Source organism: Sebastes umbrosus, chromosome 19, assembly GCF_015220745.1.
Source record: "Sebastes umbrosus isolate fSebUmb1 chromosome 19, fSebUmb1.pri, whole genome shotgun sequence".
NCBI lineage: Eukaryota > Metazoa > Chordata > Actinopteri > Perciformes > Sebastidae > Sebastes > Sebastes umbrosus.
In genome coordinates this window covers 17775823-17793729 of record NC_051287.1, presented here as the reverse complement: position 1 = coordinate 17793729, position 17907 = coordinate 17775823, and the positions used below count along the sequence as shown (strand labels likewise).

Here is a 17907-nt window from a genome sequence, read left to right as displayed (position 1 = left end):
ACACACCATGAACAGCAGAAAAACGCGGTATGAGACTGATTATTTATGTTATTTACCTAATTTATGTGCACTCTATTCATTTAGCTCAGTGTGATCTGTGTCATGTCATCTATGGTGCATGGTGTTTCACTGCAGACAGCACAGACAGACGGCGGTGGAGAGCACCACGCCACTGCAAGTGCAACAAAAGCCCCGTGAGCAAAAAGCCAATAAGAGTAATTTATTAATGTAATCTGCACAAAAGATGTACAGACAGACGACGACAATAAACATTTGACGTAATACAGTCCATTCAGGTACCTCGGGCAAATGCTGCAACAAACACTGGAGAACACTTTTAAAGGTAGTGAGAGAAATTCCCTCGAGACAGCGACATGGCCAAAAAGATTACAGAGAGGGTTTGTATTTTATAAGTATTTATTTATTTATTTATTCATCTATCCATCCATCCATTTTCTTCATTCTTTCTTTCTTTACTTTCACCATCCCTCTTTAGTGTATATATTAATGAGTTATCTGACAAATTAAGACACTGTAAAACAGGCTGTATGATTGGTAACATCCTGATAAATAATTTTATGTATGCCGACGATCTGGCTATTATCTCTCCTAGCAGTGCTGGTTTTCAACATCTGCTGAATATATGCTCCGAGTACGAGGTCAAATATGATGTGCAATAAAATGTGAATAAAAGAGCGCTGTCATGATCTGTAGAACAAAAGAAGATAGGGACCTCAACTTTCCGGCTTTTTATCTATAATATCTGGGGCACTTTATTACAGATCAAATGTCTGATGATGACGACGTGTACAGGCAGTGCCGTATATTATATGCTCAAGACGACCTGCTGGCAGGAAAATTCTACATGTGTTCAGATCATGTCAACACAAGTCTCTTTAGTGCCTATTGCCCTCCCCTCTATACTGCCTCCCTGTTGGCCAAGTTTAAAAAGGCGAGCATGCATAAGCTTAAGGTTGCTTACAATGACTGCATGCGGATATTACTTAAAAAACCCAGGTGGTGTAGTGCAAGCGAGCTGTTCTGTAATGCAGGAGTCAACGCGTCCCAGGCTCTATTGAGAAATCTGATGAACAAATTTATATGTTGGCTAAATGATTCTCAGAACGCCATTATCATGCTACCGTCAAATCCTAGTGTTAGTATTGTATACCAGTCACCACTGTGGAAACATTGGTGTAACTGTCTTTTATAATAAGTGGCAGTTTCTATTTGTAATGTATGTATTGTCGTTTTCTGTTGTATGTTTTTTTTTTAATGGACTTCGAGTCTGTCAATAAAGATGAACTGAATTGAACCTAGGTCTCATGCACATGTAGAGGTAGGCAGTGTTGCCCGAGTGTTAGACTCTCCTGGTAACCTGGGCACATCTCTTTAATGCACAAGGCTTTGGCTTTGCTTTAATTGGGCTGAAAATTATATCTGAGTAGATTCATAGGTACAGTAAGTGGGCAAGACAAATTGCATAGGAAATGCCATATTAACATGTAATAAGACTGAACTAAGTAATCTCTAATTAGGTTGCCCTTTCAGAAAGAGGAGCATGTCTGTGATCCTGTGGAAAAAGACTAATTGTCTGAGAGGGTTTGAAGCTTTTTAGGGCTCTGATGCACTCTCCTAGAACCGTTTTAACAGCTGTTGATGATACACAAATTATACTCACCGGTATTATTATCTGGTGCTTAATGCAAATGATAACATTTATTATGCTTGACTTTATTCCTGCCTCCACTGAATAGAGCATTATATTTTTAATGTTATCAATTTGACTTCTTATACTTGGGTAGTTGTCTTTCTCCCATCTCTTTACCTCCACTGATGGAATCTGAGATGACAAGTTAAAGGTTGTTTGTGCTTTTAATAGCCTCTCTTAATTGAGCACAGACTTGGGTGAACTTTTGTATCAAATCTATATGACCTTTTCTTTCATCTTTTTGTTTTTTGCTTATTAACTCAATATAATTATTACCAGTATGCATAATTTTTAAAACTACAATTACCACCTGGTGGTTGTATGCCTCCGCCAACCAGTACCGTTGCAGTTCACATCCAGGTCTGCCCCAAATCACTTCATCATTTTATGTATTTTATGTTCTCCAAGTGGATGTTGGTGCCAGATGTGATGAAATCCCACTCCAGGCATTCCTGAGATATTTCTTTCACGAGAATGGGAGGGATGTAAGGTCACAGTGACCTTGACCTTTGACCACCAAAATCAAATCAGTTCATCCTAAAGTCCAGGTGGACGTTTGTGCCAAATTTGAATTAATTCCCTTCAGGCGCTCCTGAGATATCACAAGAATGGTAAGGAGGTGAGGTCACAGTGAACTTGACCTTTGACCACCAAAATGTATTCAGCTCATCCTTGAGTCTAGGTGGACGTTTGTACCAAATTTGAAGAAATTTCCTGAGATATCCCATTCACGAGGAATGGACTGGACGGATGGACAACCCCAAAACATAATTCCTCCCTCCATGGCGTGGAGGCATAAAAAACTTAATTATAAAAAATATGCCTTTTACGTGACAATTTTGTCTTTCACGGATAAATACAGTACCTACGACTCATACATTAAGTAGAGAATATAAATGAATACCAGAATGCATTGGTGCTTTAGAGTGGTGGGATGATAGATGCAAGATAACTTCATCTCTTCTGCTTCAGTTGGCAGCTGCACCGATATCCAACAACAACAACATGCGCTTCATTGTGATATTTGATGAAACCACTACTCCCTTAAACCAGTCAGATGAGCAAAACTAGACGGACCAAGAGAAGAATACAACAGCCAGACCAATGAATCACACAGCAGCATAATGGAAGAAGAGTCACCTTCAGTTTTAATTAGTCCAGCAGCCAATTTTAAAACAGAGATAGAAAAAGGATGGACTTGACTAATACTGACATATGAAAAAAGGAGTGAAGAGGTCAGACTTTGGGCTTTCACTTCACAGTTTGTTCGTTCACTGACATGACACTTTTTTCTAGGATCCAAAATGTCATATGTACCGATCTCCACCCAGGCCGTACGAACTGTAAACTGGACTGATTTTTATGGAACTTTATAAATGAAGGGAATTGATCCATACATTGTTTATGTGATTGTCTATTGATTCTCTTGATGATGATCAGTGTTTTTCTGTTGAATGCCTCTTTTGATTTGTAACATCCGGATTTGAAGTAAAAAGTCTACTTTGTGTGAAACTGAATAAAAGGGGTCGCATAAAAAATAACATTAACATAAGAAGGGAAAATGTATGGGCAAACAAAAATTCTTAAACCAATATCCACATACTGAAACCAACCCAAAACTCATCTCCGGGATGAATGAATGCAATAATATTAAACCGACATGTCTCCAGAGGTATTGGTATTAGTTATCTACACACTTTCATTTCAGGTACCAAATCAGACACACATGCCTCCTCTTTAATAACATCATGCATGGATCTGGTTTCTGGAGACGAAACAAAAGCTAAACTACAAACAGAAACAAAACCAAAACCAAACGGCACTTTACAAAAATGTTACTATACATAGAATACCTCCAAATCAAACTCTGCATTTATATACAATACAAAATTGCTCTTCTCTCCTAGAATCTATAATTGCTGACGTGGCACAGAGCATACAGCGACTCTTTAAAAAAAGCAACGAAGCGCAAAAAAGGTACAACAAATACAACGTTAAAACGTGATGAATTCATAAAGAAAACGTAAAAACAAAGTACATGATGGCGCATAGAAAAAGGAAACTGAACCTCAATTAAAGACAGACAACATACATTTAAGTTAAGCAACAATATCAAGTTCACATTTTTTCCCCTTTTATAACTATGCTGTGGCGTCGTGGCAAAACATGTCTCGCTCTGGTCCGTTGCTTTACCCTTTCCGCGTACTGTCATGGAAACAACAGAGGCTGAACGCGCTATCCTGTTGTTATGGTGAGAAACAGTTCAACAGCAGCTCCAGTCTGTTTTCTGCACCCCTTTTTTCCTTTCCTCCCTCCAACCCTCCTTATTCTGAAGGCATTCAGGTGAGTTTCTCTTTAGTTCGTTGAAAACAACCAGCACCCCTTATGCAATGTTCTTAATTGCATTCTCATTAAGCTTTTCCATGTAGTTCCTAAGATCCTTTGAGTCCCCAAGCTCGATGTCCGGACATACCCATTTAATCTCACTGGTCTGCACGAGTGCTAATGGGCTGAGCACAGGACATCCATTACTGGACTTGACATTGGAAAAGGTGGTGAACTTCACCCTCTTTCTCTTGGTGGTGGGTGAGTTTAGCGACTCACTCCTGTGATCCCTCCCACTCGAACTACAGCCTCCCACACCCGCATTACCACGCTGGATGCCTCCATTCAGTAGTTGGCTACCCTCCTCTAGGGTGCAGCCCAGCTCGTCCTGCTGCTGCTGCAGACATAGCCCCTCGTCTTGGCCCAGCCAAACCCAGTCGTGGGCATGGGGCATTGCCTCCGGTGCCTCCAGGGACAGCTGCTTGCTACGGTACTTATATGCATAAGAGATGCAGTTAATGAGAAAAACCAGGATGGCCAGGCAGAAGACTCCCAGCAGGGCATACATACCAATCTCCAAGTCTGTCAGGCCTCTGTGCCTTGATGGTAACAAGTCGTCGACAGTGCTGCGGCTACGAGGCAGCTCTGCCTGGTCCGGATATTCAGAGAATTCATTTGGGACTCTGGCCCCGCTGTCCGCCGATAGACGTCCCCCGTTTGGCCTCACTGGAACATGGCCCCTGATTGTAGTGGCGCCACGGTTGATCAACCCAGTTTCCATGTCAGCGATAGATCCGCCATAGTATGGAGGATCAGGACGTGTTCGCCGGTCTCCTGGTTGTCTGTATTGCTCCTCCGGTTGACCAAACCTTGTCTGTATGTTCGCCATCCCGGTTGCTAAGATAGTACGCCGTCTTCCCTTCTGGCACACCTCCGACGGACTCATTTCAACGCGCACAAGCAAACCCTGACCCTCCCCCTTGGCGACAATGATGGGCCACTTCCACGCCGCACTGCGCTGCACCGCCACCACCTGTTCATCCAAAGAGGTGGCCGTGAGGGTGAAATGGGCTGGGTTGTAGTTGTCGAGAGCAGTCATGGATCCATCACTGAACTGGAGCCATGCACTGATGAGGGACTCCTAAGAAAAACAGAAAATTGGTATCAGTACAACAACAAAAATAACCCTGAAAATAACTCCCAAAAAAAGTGATCTGCACATTTGCAACTGATGCAAAAGAACGCCTGGAGAATCAAACAGAGGAACACGGTGGAAGCAAAAGTGAGCCTTAATTACAGTAGAAAGGCTCAGAGAAACAATTGGATACGAAACTATTATCCTGAAAGCCAAATATTCTTTTCTCTCCAAGGGAAGAGACAGTAGCCGTTTCCCATTTGAAATTCTAATTATGGGAATAACAGAGCTGTTCAGTGGTTGGATATGCAAATCAAAGAGATGGCTTCACTATATCAAGAGTGAATTAATTATAAAAGAAAAATTGCAACGCACATCATAGACTCCATAATAACTCTGATTCAGCCTTGAACTTGTAGGCCAAATACAATGCACAGTGCTAATACAGTCAGGATTAGACTCTCCCTCCTCAGATAATGTAAAAAGCAGAAAAAATATTCATATGCGGTGGATCCGTACCTGTTTGAGCGATTCAATGACTTCCTGTGTGGTTGCAGTGGCGACGATGGCCCTGTTGCTGCCTGGGCTGAGCTGCAGGGACAGAGCGAGTCCAGAAACCAACTGCACCCCCAGCTCCGTCACACTCACTTTATCATCCAGAACCCTGATGCTCCTCTCAGCCAGGACCGATGATGTCAGAGGGGACAGCACCTGCAACACACAGAAACGCTTGCTACTCACGGAGATCCATTACGATTCAAGATGACATTGTTACTGTGAATGAAGAGGAAGAACTAATTTGCTAGCAGCCACTGTTGTTGACAACGATGTCACCACAGATGATAAGATGTCCAATCTCGGAGCCCTGCAAGCTGAAGCCCGCACTCTAAGATGAGTTTTATCAAGAATTGCCTTTGTAGTTCCTTCTTTGAATTTAGTCAAATAATTATGGTTCTAGTGGTAGGCAAAACAGAGAAAAACACCAAAATACATATTTTCAGAGTACACTGCCTGATGTAAATGCTAAATGGACTTGCATTTATATAGTGCTTTTCTAGTCTTTCGACCACTCAAAGCACTTTACACTACATGTCAGCACTCACCCATTCACACACACACTGATGGCAATTATCAGTTTATACCCATATGCTCAACAAGTCCTCCAAATTGAACGACAAGATAAGTTGTTTGTAACCGCCCTCCAGAACACATAGGGGCGTCAAATCAGAAAAGACTGCTATCGTCAGGATGATATAATTTGTCTGAGCCTTCAAAAAAACAAATCCTGGTTGGAAAATTAAATCGGTTTTATGATTTGACTTAATCATAGCATTTGACAATGCATTTGACAATACCAGAGCATTTGACAATGCTCTGGTATTGGTTATTTTTAGACACTAGAATCACTTGGATAGGCAGGGTCTGAAATTAACTTTTTTTTGCCACTGTGGCAGGAAAGTCTTTTTTTTGCCAGGAATTTTATTTGCCACATTTGAAATCTATGCGCTAAATGAAGGAATAACATTTTTGATCAAATGTCATTTAATGTTTGATATATTTTATACAAAAAAACATTATATATGCATGGTAAATTACAGTGTCCAAATGACACTGTAGCTTCTGGGAGAGCCTTATTTTTTGGTAGGTGGGAGGTTACTGTACACAGTAACACACTGTACTTTGTTATTGTCATCTACCGTGATTATTTGCATAAAAACACACAATTCAAACGATTATTTAAATATTTGCTTTGATTAGAACAAATATTGGCATCCGTAGTTTTAATGATGTATTCTAAGCCGCTTAGAGCTAGAGTTGGGAAGTTAAACAGGTCATAATTCTCTCTTCATTATCTATTATATATTGTGAAAACATCTCCTTCAAAGAATCTTATTTATTCAAGTTCCTCGCCAAAAACCTACTTTTACGAGGTTACATTTGAACACATCGTGATAAAGTTGTAAATTACCTTCACCCAATAATCATTTTTACTGACTGCCTCACAATATAACTCAAAGCTCCTCCGTTAATATTACTAACTCTCCTCGTGCTGAGCACAGATTTGTAGTTCACAGTGTAGCATTGTCAGGGAAAAAATAGGGCAAGGTAAATATGTAAATGGAATAAAAAATTGGACTTCCTCTGTATTCTTAACTCTAATATATAGTAATAGAGACCAAGTCCACATGAACTCTCATAGGAACATTGTGATATAAACAAACGCATACTAACATAAAACTCCTAAACTCACATGCAAATATAATCTCCACCCTACTAACACATTCTCCACCTCCCGGAGTTGCCGGAGGCATAAGCATGTAAATAGTTGTGATATTGTTATGAGATGAGAATCCCTCCCATCCGCTCCAATTAGGGCTCCAGTCTCTCCTCCAGCCGCCCCCGCAAGACCACATTTACCAGCCATAATGAACTGTCAGCGCCGATCACTGCCTCATTTGTACGGACCCCTTTTCTTGTTTTCCTCCCTTTGGTTCAACTCTTTTCATTTTCCCTTTTGCCTCCTACACAGTGAAGCTGATATCGTTGAATGTTAAACAACGTTAAAATCAGTCAAAACATGGGAAATGTGGTTTAATCTCATCCGAGATGAGTGCAAAGGTTAAAAAGGCAGACTGGTGGTGATTTTCACTCAAACAAATAAGCGTGCACACGGTCTTCAAGTTAAATGTTAATGTTCATCAGTAAATGATGGGCTACTGGCTTGTTAGGAATGTCTCACGGGCAAAATCACTAGTCAAAGTTGAATTATAGATGAGTCTGGACGCACTTTGGTAGCCAAAGGGTATTCTAAATGCAGCATCATCATCATATTCGCTTTGCCTCCACCTTTGGCTGTTAAGATTCCTATCATTATAGGTGAGTAACGTCTGCCTGCTGTATATTAAAGTCAAATCCGAGCTGAATTCAAAAGATGCAACATGCTTTGCTAACTAGGAACTTAAGCTACTGAAATATAAGCAAGTAAATGGGTACTTAAGTAAAGTTCAAGAAGTCATGTATCACCTTCTCTGATTAGGAGATGATGCCCAACTTCCAAAAGAATCCATCTCCCCTGAAGATGCCAGGATGTGCGATCTATAACCCCCACATACTGTATATAAGAAGTGGACCTAGTCACCATGATATCACCCATTGGTTTGTGGACTTTTGAAGCCTCTTGTTCGGCATTTTGGCTGTCGCCATCTTGTTTTTTTGCAACCAGAACTGACGAGAGGGTGGAGCTAAGTTCAACCAAATGCTGAACATTTTTAAGTGACCAAAATGTTACAATTAACTTTCATGAACTGAAAACACACTGTGAAAGGGTCAAAGTTGTAAGACGAGCACACGGACAACCCCCAGACCCGGACAACGCCGTGCTAAAGACCTGTCAATCACAAGGTAGCCACGCCCTTAAGCATCCCCTGCTTTATGGTCTAATTGACTCTAAATGGGACCATAATTTACTAAATGAACATCATGCTGTATTGTAAAAGACTTCAAACTAGCGATTGAGACCATAAACTCATGTTTACAATGTTTACTGAGGTAATAAATCAAGTGAGAAAAAGGGTAATTTTTTCATAGACTTCTATACAATCGGACCTGTTTTTGCAACCAGAGGAGTCGCCCCCTGCAGGCTATTAGAAAGAATGCAAGTTTAAGGCACTTCAACATTGGCTTCAGTTCTCAGTCCTGGAGGTCGCCGCCTGATAATCCCCCCTACAGAACTCTCCACAATATGTCAGGAGCATTTTTTTTTGCATCCCCCAAATAGAACAATCCTCTCAACCTAACCCAGACTACATACTAACAAATGTCCAGACTTTCTGCTGTTCTCCTCTCAGAGTTGTCAAGGCTCCTTTCTTTGATTCTGTGGAAGTGGTCAGACCCCTTCTCCTCCCCTTCATCAGAGTCCTTTGTCCAATTTTCCGAGATGTCGTGTCTCTCCTCAATCCCATTAGAGAGATTGCAGGTCCTGCCTTTGGCCTACATCCATAGGAGTGCGATTCCCCCACCAGACGTGCCCAGACAATTCCCTTCCTCACACCCATCCCAGAGTTTACAGGTTTCTTCGTTCCACCACCAGAGAGCAATTAAAGACCCCTTCCAGACTCTTTCTATTCAAAGCTGAGAGCCTTGTATTATTTCTGTCCAAATCTCAGAGGGCTTTCACTGCCTAACCCCACAAAATCCCATTTGCACCTGGATCTAGCTCGGTGCAACCAACAAGATCACGTAGCGTGCAACCCAGTGTTACCCAGACCACGTCTCTCTGACTCGTCATACTGACACTTTAACAGCCCAATGTGTTTTGCATGCAAGTCGTCTATCCATAACATGTCAGAGAGGCGATGCTTAAATGGATTCATTCGTTTCTCCTGATACACCATTGAACTTGCAGCCCAGTATATTAATGATCACATTACCAATTCTATGGCCACTGTGGAATCTTTTAATACCTCCGTGGCCTTTTGAAATCCTTGGCTTTCATTTAATTGTCAAAGTCCAAGTCCTTCATTGTAATTCTGAACAGTTTAATCAAAAATAAAACTCCTAATGCGTTACATATTCAAAGCCTTTGGTAATTGGGGCTGCATTAATGTTACTGGGATGATTGAGGCAGGGCTTCCCTCCATTTTTTTTTTAACAAAGGAGCTCTCAAGTTCACATAACCCTACTCACAATGTCCATATTTGCTAATTGTGTGTCTCTCAACCTGCACATGAACACACCAATATATTGTTGAAATCAGTCGACACTTGCAATTACCAATCAACAATAAGGTAACACTTTAAGAGATAAAAGGTGTGCTCGCAGTAGTTTATTATCTAGAATGGACCTATGACTGGAAACCATTGGCTGCTAGGGCGGTACATACTGTACATTCAACAATTTACTTCATTATTTGCTTTGGAAAAAGTTACTCAACAGCTTTGTCTTATAAGACCTTTGCACGAAAAGGCGTACGAATGACACAATAATGTGCAAGGCATTTAGTGTGCAATAAGACCGCCTTTCTTGCTTTTGCCATGTTATTTGTACACCATGTAGTCTGTATCGTTATTCCAAATCTTTTATTCCTTCTGCTATCACGTTATTAAACTCAGACAGTAGTCATTTCACGTGAGATTTTTATTGACAGTTCCCTTACATGATAAATCATGTAACGATGTCTATTTATTATCTATTTGTTTTCTCTTTTTTATCTATTTATTGCTATTTATTATATTTTATTAACTTATCTGCTGTCCTTTACTGACCTCTGTTTGTCAGTTTTACTGATCTGTGCTTGACATAACATTTTGGATGTTGTCTGGATGTTGTCTGTGTGTGTTTGTGATAGGGTAAGCTGTGAATTGAATTGCCCTTCTTGGGATCAATAAAGTTGTGAATTGTGAATCTGTACTGACTGCAATTTAAACTCATTTGCATAAATATGGTACACTCAAAGTTGACGTAGAATAAAAAATGAAAAAGGCCGCTTATGGCAGGCAGGAAGGGAGATTGATGGGTCCAACAAACACAGGATTTTCAACCAGGAAACCAGTGTTTGAGACCAGTGTTTTGTTTTGTAAGCTACGTGATGTTTTCGCAATTTTTCGTGACGTCTGTGACGTGTTTTCCGTTTTCTATACGTATTTTACTTATTTTAACCCCCATGACGTTTTTCCGAAACCTAACTGAGTGATTTTGTTGCCTAAACTACAGATGTTACCATAGTTTTGTTGCCTGTTATACAAATGATACACGAAAAGACTGAAATGCGGAATGTCCTCGTAATGTCGTGCTATTTATACACCTTCCCGTGAGATTGGGTTGAAATAATACTTACTAAATTTTAGAAGAACAAATAAAATACATTCCTTGTTCTTTCCATATTTCTTCTTACACAATGTTTGAATTAAATGTTATTGTGTAAGACCAAATAATGGAAAATGCTAAATATTTTTTCTTTTTACAAGTCATTTGTGATAGCCTATGCTGATTATCGTCATCAGATCATGGAACATTCCCAGCCCCCAATGTGTACCTGCATAGATATTGCAGTATTTTTAATATCTGGCTGAGTCCAGAAGGAGCCAATCAAGGGATAGAAAATTCTAAGGGAAACAAAGGTCACAGGAAATGGCGATATTGAAATGGGTTTGTGTTGTTTTTAGGAAAATTAGGAAAGCCACTCAAACACGTAACCCCAGTGGTTCATTGAGCTGAATTCATGCTTGTGTTTACATGATTTCTCTGGATTAAGCCCAAAAGCTTTGTCCTAAATCGAGAGTATGTTTTTTCATTCAGAATGATTTAACCTTTCCACAGAGCACCTGAGCAGCATACCAAAGACTATAGGCTGAAAACATAGCTGGCGCTTTGAGTACAAATTGTTGATTAAATAGAAGAAGCATTAAATAGCAAATCATGTCTGCATTCGGTGGTACAATTAACCTTTAAGTCCATTACATCATTTGAATTTCAAGGGAGAAATACTCTCACTTATTATAGGTACCAGCAATTATAGTTCACTGTGTGAGAGCTAGATCAAGCTGCTCTGTAGACAGAACATTAATTATTGATGAAAATTAAATTATTTCGTCGTAACAGACCTACTGTGATATATTTCTAAAGGGTTAAAACCCCATGTATTTTTACAGACCTTCTTTGGATACTGCAGTGATCACACTTGGACTTCAATGTCAACAATTTGAAAGCACTTGTGTTTGAAGTTGGACCTAAAATGTATCTGAATTATACAAATGTCACAGTCTCATTAACACAATTGTCAATACGCTTGAGTTCACTATGTTTAAAATCAAGGAAGTGATGGAGTGAGCAAGTGCAATAACAGTGGTGTAATGAAACAAAGTAATAATTCTTTGTTACAGTACTTAAGAATTTTGAGTGTCTGTACTTTACTTGAGTTTTTATATTTCTGTCATCTCTCACCGATACATTTCCTGAATAAAATGTGTACTTTTATTCCAATACATTTCCCCTAAGCATCTTCGTTACTTACTCTCTAAGCCGTAGAAGTTTTGATTCCCGCTTAAGTCCAGGCAGGCTGCTCTGAAATCAGAGCCATGAGGAGGCGCAGCAGTCTAGTTATCTCTCAGAACACTTGAATTACAATATGCTGAAATGTTATTATGGAATTTTTGCCCAATGATGCCAAAAACTTTCTGCCTACTGAAGCTTTAAGTACATTTAATATCAGAAAATTACTTTTGATACTCAAGTACAGTAAATATCAGACACTTTAAGACTTTTACTCAAGTAATATTCTAATAGGTGACTTTAACTTCTACTAAAGTTATTTTCTGGTTAGATATATGTACATTTAGTCAAGTGTGGTTTTCAGGTACTTCATCCACCACTGTGCAGGTATATATTTTATAGTAAGAGGAAGGGATTTTTTGCCTTTTGCATATGTCCTACTTATAGGTATATGCATTTGTTCCATGATAAACCAAGCAGTTATTACCACCATGGCCAAAATCTGAAGACAACAAGGAAAATCAGCACTGCTAATGATTGATAGGTACTTTCTCAAAAAAAAAAAAAATAAATAAAATATAGGCTTTATGGCCAAAGCCATTCAAAAAGTGCCAACATGTCTCTCAAAATGCAAACTAAAGCCTCAAAATGACCTGCCGTTTCAGCCTAAACATGAACTTAAAGTCTTTCTGACAGTCTTTATGACAATTGATCCTTGGAAGCATTGCAAATATAGTGTACGGTTGCAGGTCTGCATAATTTGATCCACCCAGTGAACTAGTGCAATCATGCACACAGTACACAGCCTGAGCTGACTGTGTCAAAATCAGGGCCTGATTTATATCTGGTGGTCAAGCTGGAGCATTTAAAGCATTCACAAGTGTTGAATTACAGTTTTTTAAATGGCCCACAGAGCCATTCACCCTTCATACCACTGTATAACATCTGCACAGATCAGTAAGATGTGAATCAACCAAACGATAACTTTGAAGTAAAATGAGCGATCGCAAAAATTGCACACATTTTCTCCTTTTTTTCCCATTTCATCAGTATCAGGCTTCACATCAGGCGATCTCACATATCTTTCCAGGCACTTTTCCTTCCATTTAAACCATGTCCTGGCCAACAGTGAAACCGGACTCTCTCACACATGTACTCACTCCTGCAGTGCACACACAGCTCGTCAAATGATAAATGAAGAGAAGGAGATTATGATTCCAGTCCACTGCTTCGACAACGTGTTGTTCTGTGTTGTGCTATCTTGTAAACGCCAGATTGATGTCGATTCGCGGTGCAGGCGGGCAACGTGTCGTCCTGAGCAAGCACCTGGTTGTAGTATAACATAAATAGGATTCTGAGTGTTTGTGTGTGTGTTCGGGAGGGAGGGGAGAGTGAGTGAGGCCACAGAGGTGCAAGCTTTTAGTAGGCGTGCCATGACGCCATGTTTCTCTATCAGCTCATAATAGGCTTAAGTATTTGTGCTATGCTGCGATCAATGGAGTTGTTTTTCCCTTTCCACTGCCAAACCTGTTGTGTCTTACTCCACATTCTCTATAGCTTACTTCCAACCTCTTTCTTTGTATTTTTTCTTGTTTACCCGTCTAAACACGCAAACTAATTGCCTGTTTTATGCATCCAGCAGACACGGGGCGACATTCACACTCACTCAGTCATGTTTCTGGCTACCTGATGAATGTCCAACGTTCACGTTCCTTTTAAACATGTTTCTGTCTCTACCAAACCCTATGAAAAATATCTGGGTTTTAGCTCCTAGATGCTCCACTATGTTCACCAGCTAGTCATTAACTTGGTGCGGGACAGGTATAGCGTACATGAGGATTAATCAGAACATTTTTGCTGTAAACAGATGCTTGATGCTGCAGGTAACAGGGTTGATGGGTGAAATGTATGAGCTGTACAAGCACGACAATGAGGTCAAAGGGGCTAAAAAAACTTGTGGAGCTTCGTCACTACGAGCTACCACTTTCACATGACACATTTCATCCATTGTTGGTATAGAAAATATTGATTAGAGGACCTTCTCCTCCCCTCTTTGTTCATTTAATATCGTATTATGAACAAAAAATAGATTTTTTTTTGTGACAATTTTTTTTTCTGACTTTTCCCAAAACATTAGTCTAGTTCCAGACCTCTGCATTGCCTGCCATATATCCGATGTCTTTAACAATTCAAATAGGTCTGGTGTTGTGCTTGCTGATGGCTATTTCCTGGTAATGGCTAGAAGGGAGCCAGTAAACTGGGGAAACTCTCATTGACCTTGAATGGTTAAGGTTAGGCATTGACCTTGAGTAGTTAAGGTTAGGCATTGACCTTGAATAGTTAAGGTTAGGCATTGACCTCGAATGGTTAAGGTTAGGCATTGACCTCGAATGGTTAAGGTTAGGCATTGACCTTGAGTAGTTAAGGTTAGGCATTGACCTCGAATGGTTAAGGTTAGGCATTGACCTTGAATAGTTAAGTTTAGGCATTGACCTCGAATAGTTAAGTTTAGGCATTGACCTTGAATAATTAAGGTTAGGCATTGACCTTGAATAGTTAAGTTTAGAATAGGTCGACGGGCAGCATGTCTCACGTGCACGTTTTTGCAGATCTAAGATCAGATTTCACAATTTGCAGGCTCCCTTCTAGACACGACCCTATTTCCTTAGTTGGAAACACAGCCGAGCCAAACCGAGCTTTGTAGGCAGGAATGTGAATGCTGACATCATTGTCCTGTGTCAGAGTCAGAAAACTGACGACAGATTGATTGCCACAAAAATTGCTGGTTGTTCTTAGTTGACTTACAGAAATAACTTTCAAAAGAGTATATATTCAATTAATTCCAACATTTATTTTGCTGCTCCTAGCAATAGCTATACTGCATTTTCTGCATCGACTGAAAATTATGTTGACGCGACGGATGTGTCAGTCACTACTGATTGGTTGGGGCCCAAAAAAAAATGGCTAAAATGAACATGACCATGATGACAGACTAAAAAAATGAAAGTCTCCTTGTCAAGCAAAACACACACACATCCAACCTGTAGTTTGGTGATCCCAGCGCTCACTCCGATCAGGACTTGGCCCTCCCGTAGTTGTGCGACCTTCGGGACCTCCACCCTCAGAGAGTCCTTGACCAGTTGCGTCACCTCCACCTGCCAGTCACTTCCCAGCAGGAAGCTCGGCTGGCCCTCCCCGTCCTCCTCCGCGGCGGCGGCGCCTCTGACTTCTCCTGTATCTGCCACAAAGTGTGTGAGGACGCGCAGGGTGGTGCTTTGATACTGGGGCACGCAGCCGCTCTCTGTCCTCTCCGCGGCTGCATCGCCTTCATCCTTGTCATCGGTGACCCTCTCATACCTGCGTGAATGGGGAAAAGAGAAGCAGAAGAGCAATGAAAATAAAGCACGGATCAAAGTATAGAAGCATGACGTCTAAGAACATAAAGGCAGATAGCATGAGTATGCTTCTGTGTCTGAGGTAAACAAGTACTGAAAGCTCTTTGTGTTTAGAGAAGTCCTCAAGAGAAAAAAAAGATACTTTGAAGGTTATCACCAGTATAATTCTACTTTTTCCAATTGCAATTCAATGTAATTCATGTTTTCCTTATCACCATTAATGCCCATAAAGTCTGAACCCTCTGATGTATTTACTGCAGTGCAGTCGAATCCTCTGCTGTCTGTTGTGCTGCAGGTTTTCCCGACCTCCCGAAAGTCATAGGCTCCCAGTGTTTTTCAAAAAATCCATTAAAAACAGCTTGCAGAGACAAACTGCTGCCTTGCTTGCTTTCTCATTTTCTTTAAAAGGGCAACTGATATTTTGCTGCATGTCTGCCATTTATTTGGCCCACGGCAAACACTTTGCAGATATAGCCATCTCAGAAAAGATACGTTTCGTAACAAATGAATGTTTGCAAACCCAGCAGGGGAATTTTGTGACACATTTGTTCTACTCTTTTCCTCCTATTTAAGTGAGGTTTGTGTGGCCCTTTATCACATTAACAGACCCACATTAGAGTGGGGAAGGTCGGACTGGAAGGACGGGGGTTGGAAAATGGAGAAATCCTGCAAAGAATTACAAAAGAGGGCTAATAGGTGCCACTGTGGATCTAAAAAGACATCCAAACATTGAAACAAATAGACAGCTGGGTGCAACTTCACCCTAAAAGACCCACGTGGACCTGTTTTTGTCTTTTTTTTCAGGGGGACAGGGGATATTTAGGGGGAGATAGCAGGTCAACAGTAGATGCCACATAGAAGTGGTGTACATCATCCGAAAGCTGGGAACCTGAAGATTAATTTGCAGTACTGTGTCAAGCTGTATCAGAAATAAACATGAATTAAATAATGAATTAAAATGAATTGTGAAAGTGTATAAAGGTTTAGAACATTATGATATAAGTATATGATGGCCATTCCCATGATCTATTATGCCTCATATGTTGTTGCAGCAATTTCTGTGTTGATACCATTTGTTACACAGATTTGGTGCTAAATTTAAGCACTTAGTACCACTTGAAAATGTATATAAATGATTAATAATCCCTCCAAAATACCACATTAAGACACCAAGACCTTGAGAAAACACCATTGCAAAAGCCATGCTATGATTTTATATCAAAAACCTTTGGCGATTGGATGGCGAGCACTTCTGTTATGGAAACTGCTCAGAAACCCCGTTATTGTCAATCTACTTAGGAAAGCCATCCATCCTCTGAATGCCCTAGGTCATTTTGTCAGTTTGTGGCTGTGAAGTGTCATGAGGCTGTGATTATCCTAGAGGTCACCACAGGTCATTTTATTAAATGAGATCAAGTTTCCAAAGATGGTCTCACTACAATGAAATGGCTACTATGGGGACTAACATCATCACACATGAATACAATTGGGCTAATTGGATCCACAAGAGTGTCAGCTTTACAGTGATACAGTGATGTAATTCCAAGACTGTTTATTGACTCCAGTATGCAGAAATATTGAAATACATCCTTTTTGAAATAAGTGAAAATAACACATTTATACTGCATGCAAAACCTGCATAGTTATTGCCCCAAACTGCATGTGATTATCATAAAGTGCATGTCTGTAAAGGGGAGACTCATGGGTACCCATAGAACCCATTTTCATTCATATATCTTGAAGTCAGAGGTCAAGGGACCCCTGTGAAAATGGCCAGGCCAGTTTTTCCCTCGCCAAAATGTAACATCACTTCGTAGTGCTATTTAGCGATCTTCTTGATAAGCTATGACACGGCTGGTACCAATATATTCCTCAGGTTGTCTGGTTTCATATGATACCAGTTTCTTCACTCTAGTGCTACAGCTTCTTAAAACATCCCCGGTCTCCTAAAAAATTACGTTTCCATACAACTAAATTGTATTCTTAAGTAGAAGGAAACACATTATTTGTCTTTGACGTATCACAAATACTTTTGTAAGTCTGCGGATGGTCACAGCGGGTGCCGTAGTACAACGAGCAACGCACAGAGCTGGTGACGTAGTATATAAGGTGACCGTGACTGAAAATACGTTAACAAGCAAGAAAGTCCACGACTGGTGAGCGGAAGGGGAGGGGGTCATTGGGTTCAACGAACACCGGACTTTCCCCCAGGAGACAGGTGTTGGTCTGTCCCATGTGAAACATAGTCATTTATTGCGTTTCCCTCAAAACGTATTCTGGTTATGCAGTTTAATTGTACGGGAACGTAATTTTGTGGGAGACATGCAGGGTTGTCTTAAAGACAGGATCTC

The 17907-nt window shown here is 40.5% G+C and overlaps 1 protein-coding gene across 1 annotated transcript in view; it reads right to left on the bottom strand.

The window, feature by feature from the left end:
• Window positions 1-2833: 2833 nt before the first annotated feature.
• Window positions 2834-17907, bottom strand: part of si:dkey-112m2.1 (transmembrane protein 132C) — a 179929-nt gene continuing 164855 nt past the window's right edge. Inside the window, exons 8-10 of the mRNA XM_037753121.1 lie at window positions 15203-15518; window positions 5691-5882; window positions 2834-5177 (exon numbers count right to left, since the gene is read on the bottom strand). Of these exons, the coding sequence (XP_037609049.1) occupies window positions 4095-5177; window positions 5691-5882; window positions 15203-15518 (1591 nt within the window). The 3' untranslated portion in view covers window positions 2834-4094. The remainder of the gene's footprint in view (window positions 5178-5690; window positions 5883-15202; window positions 15519-17907) is intronic.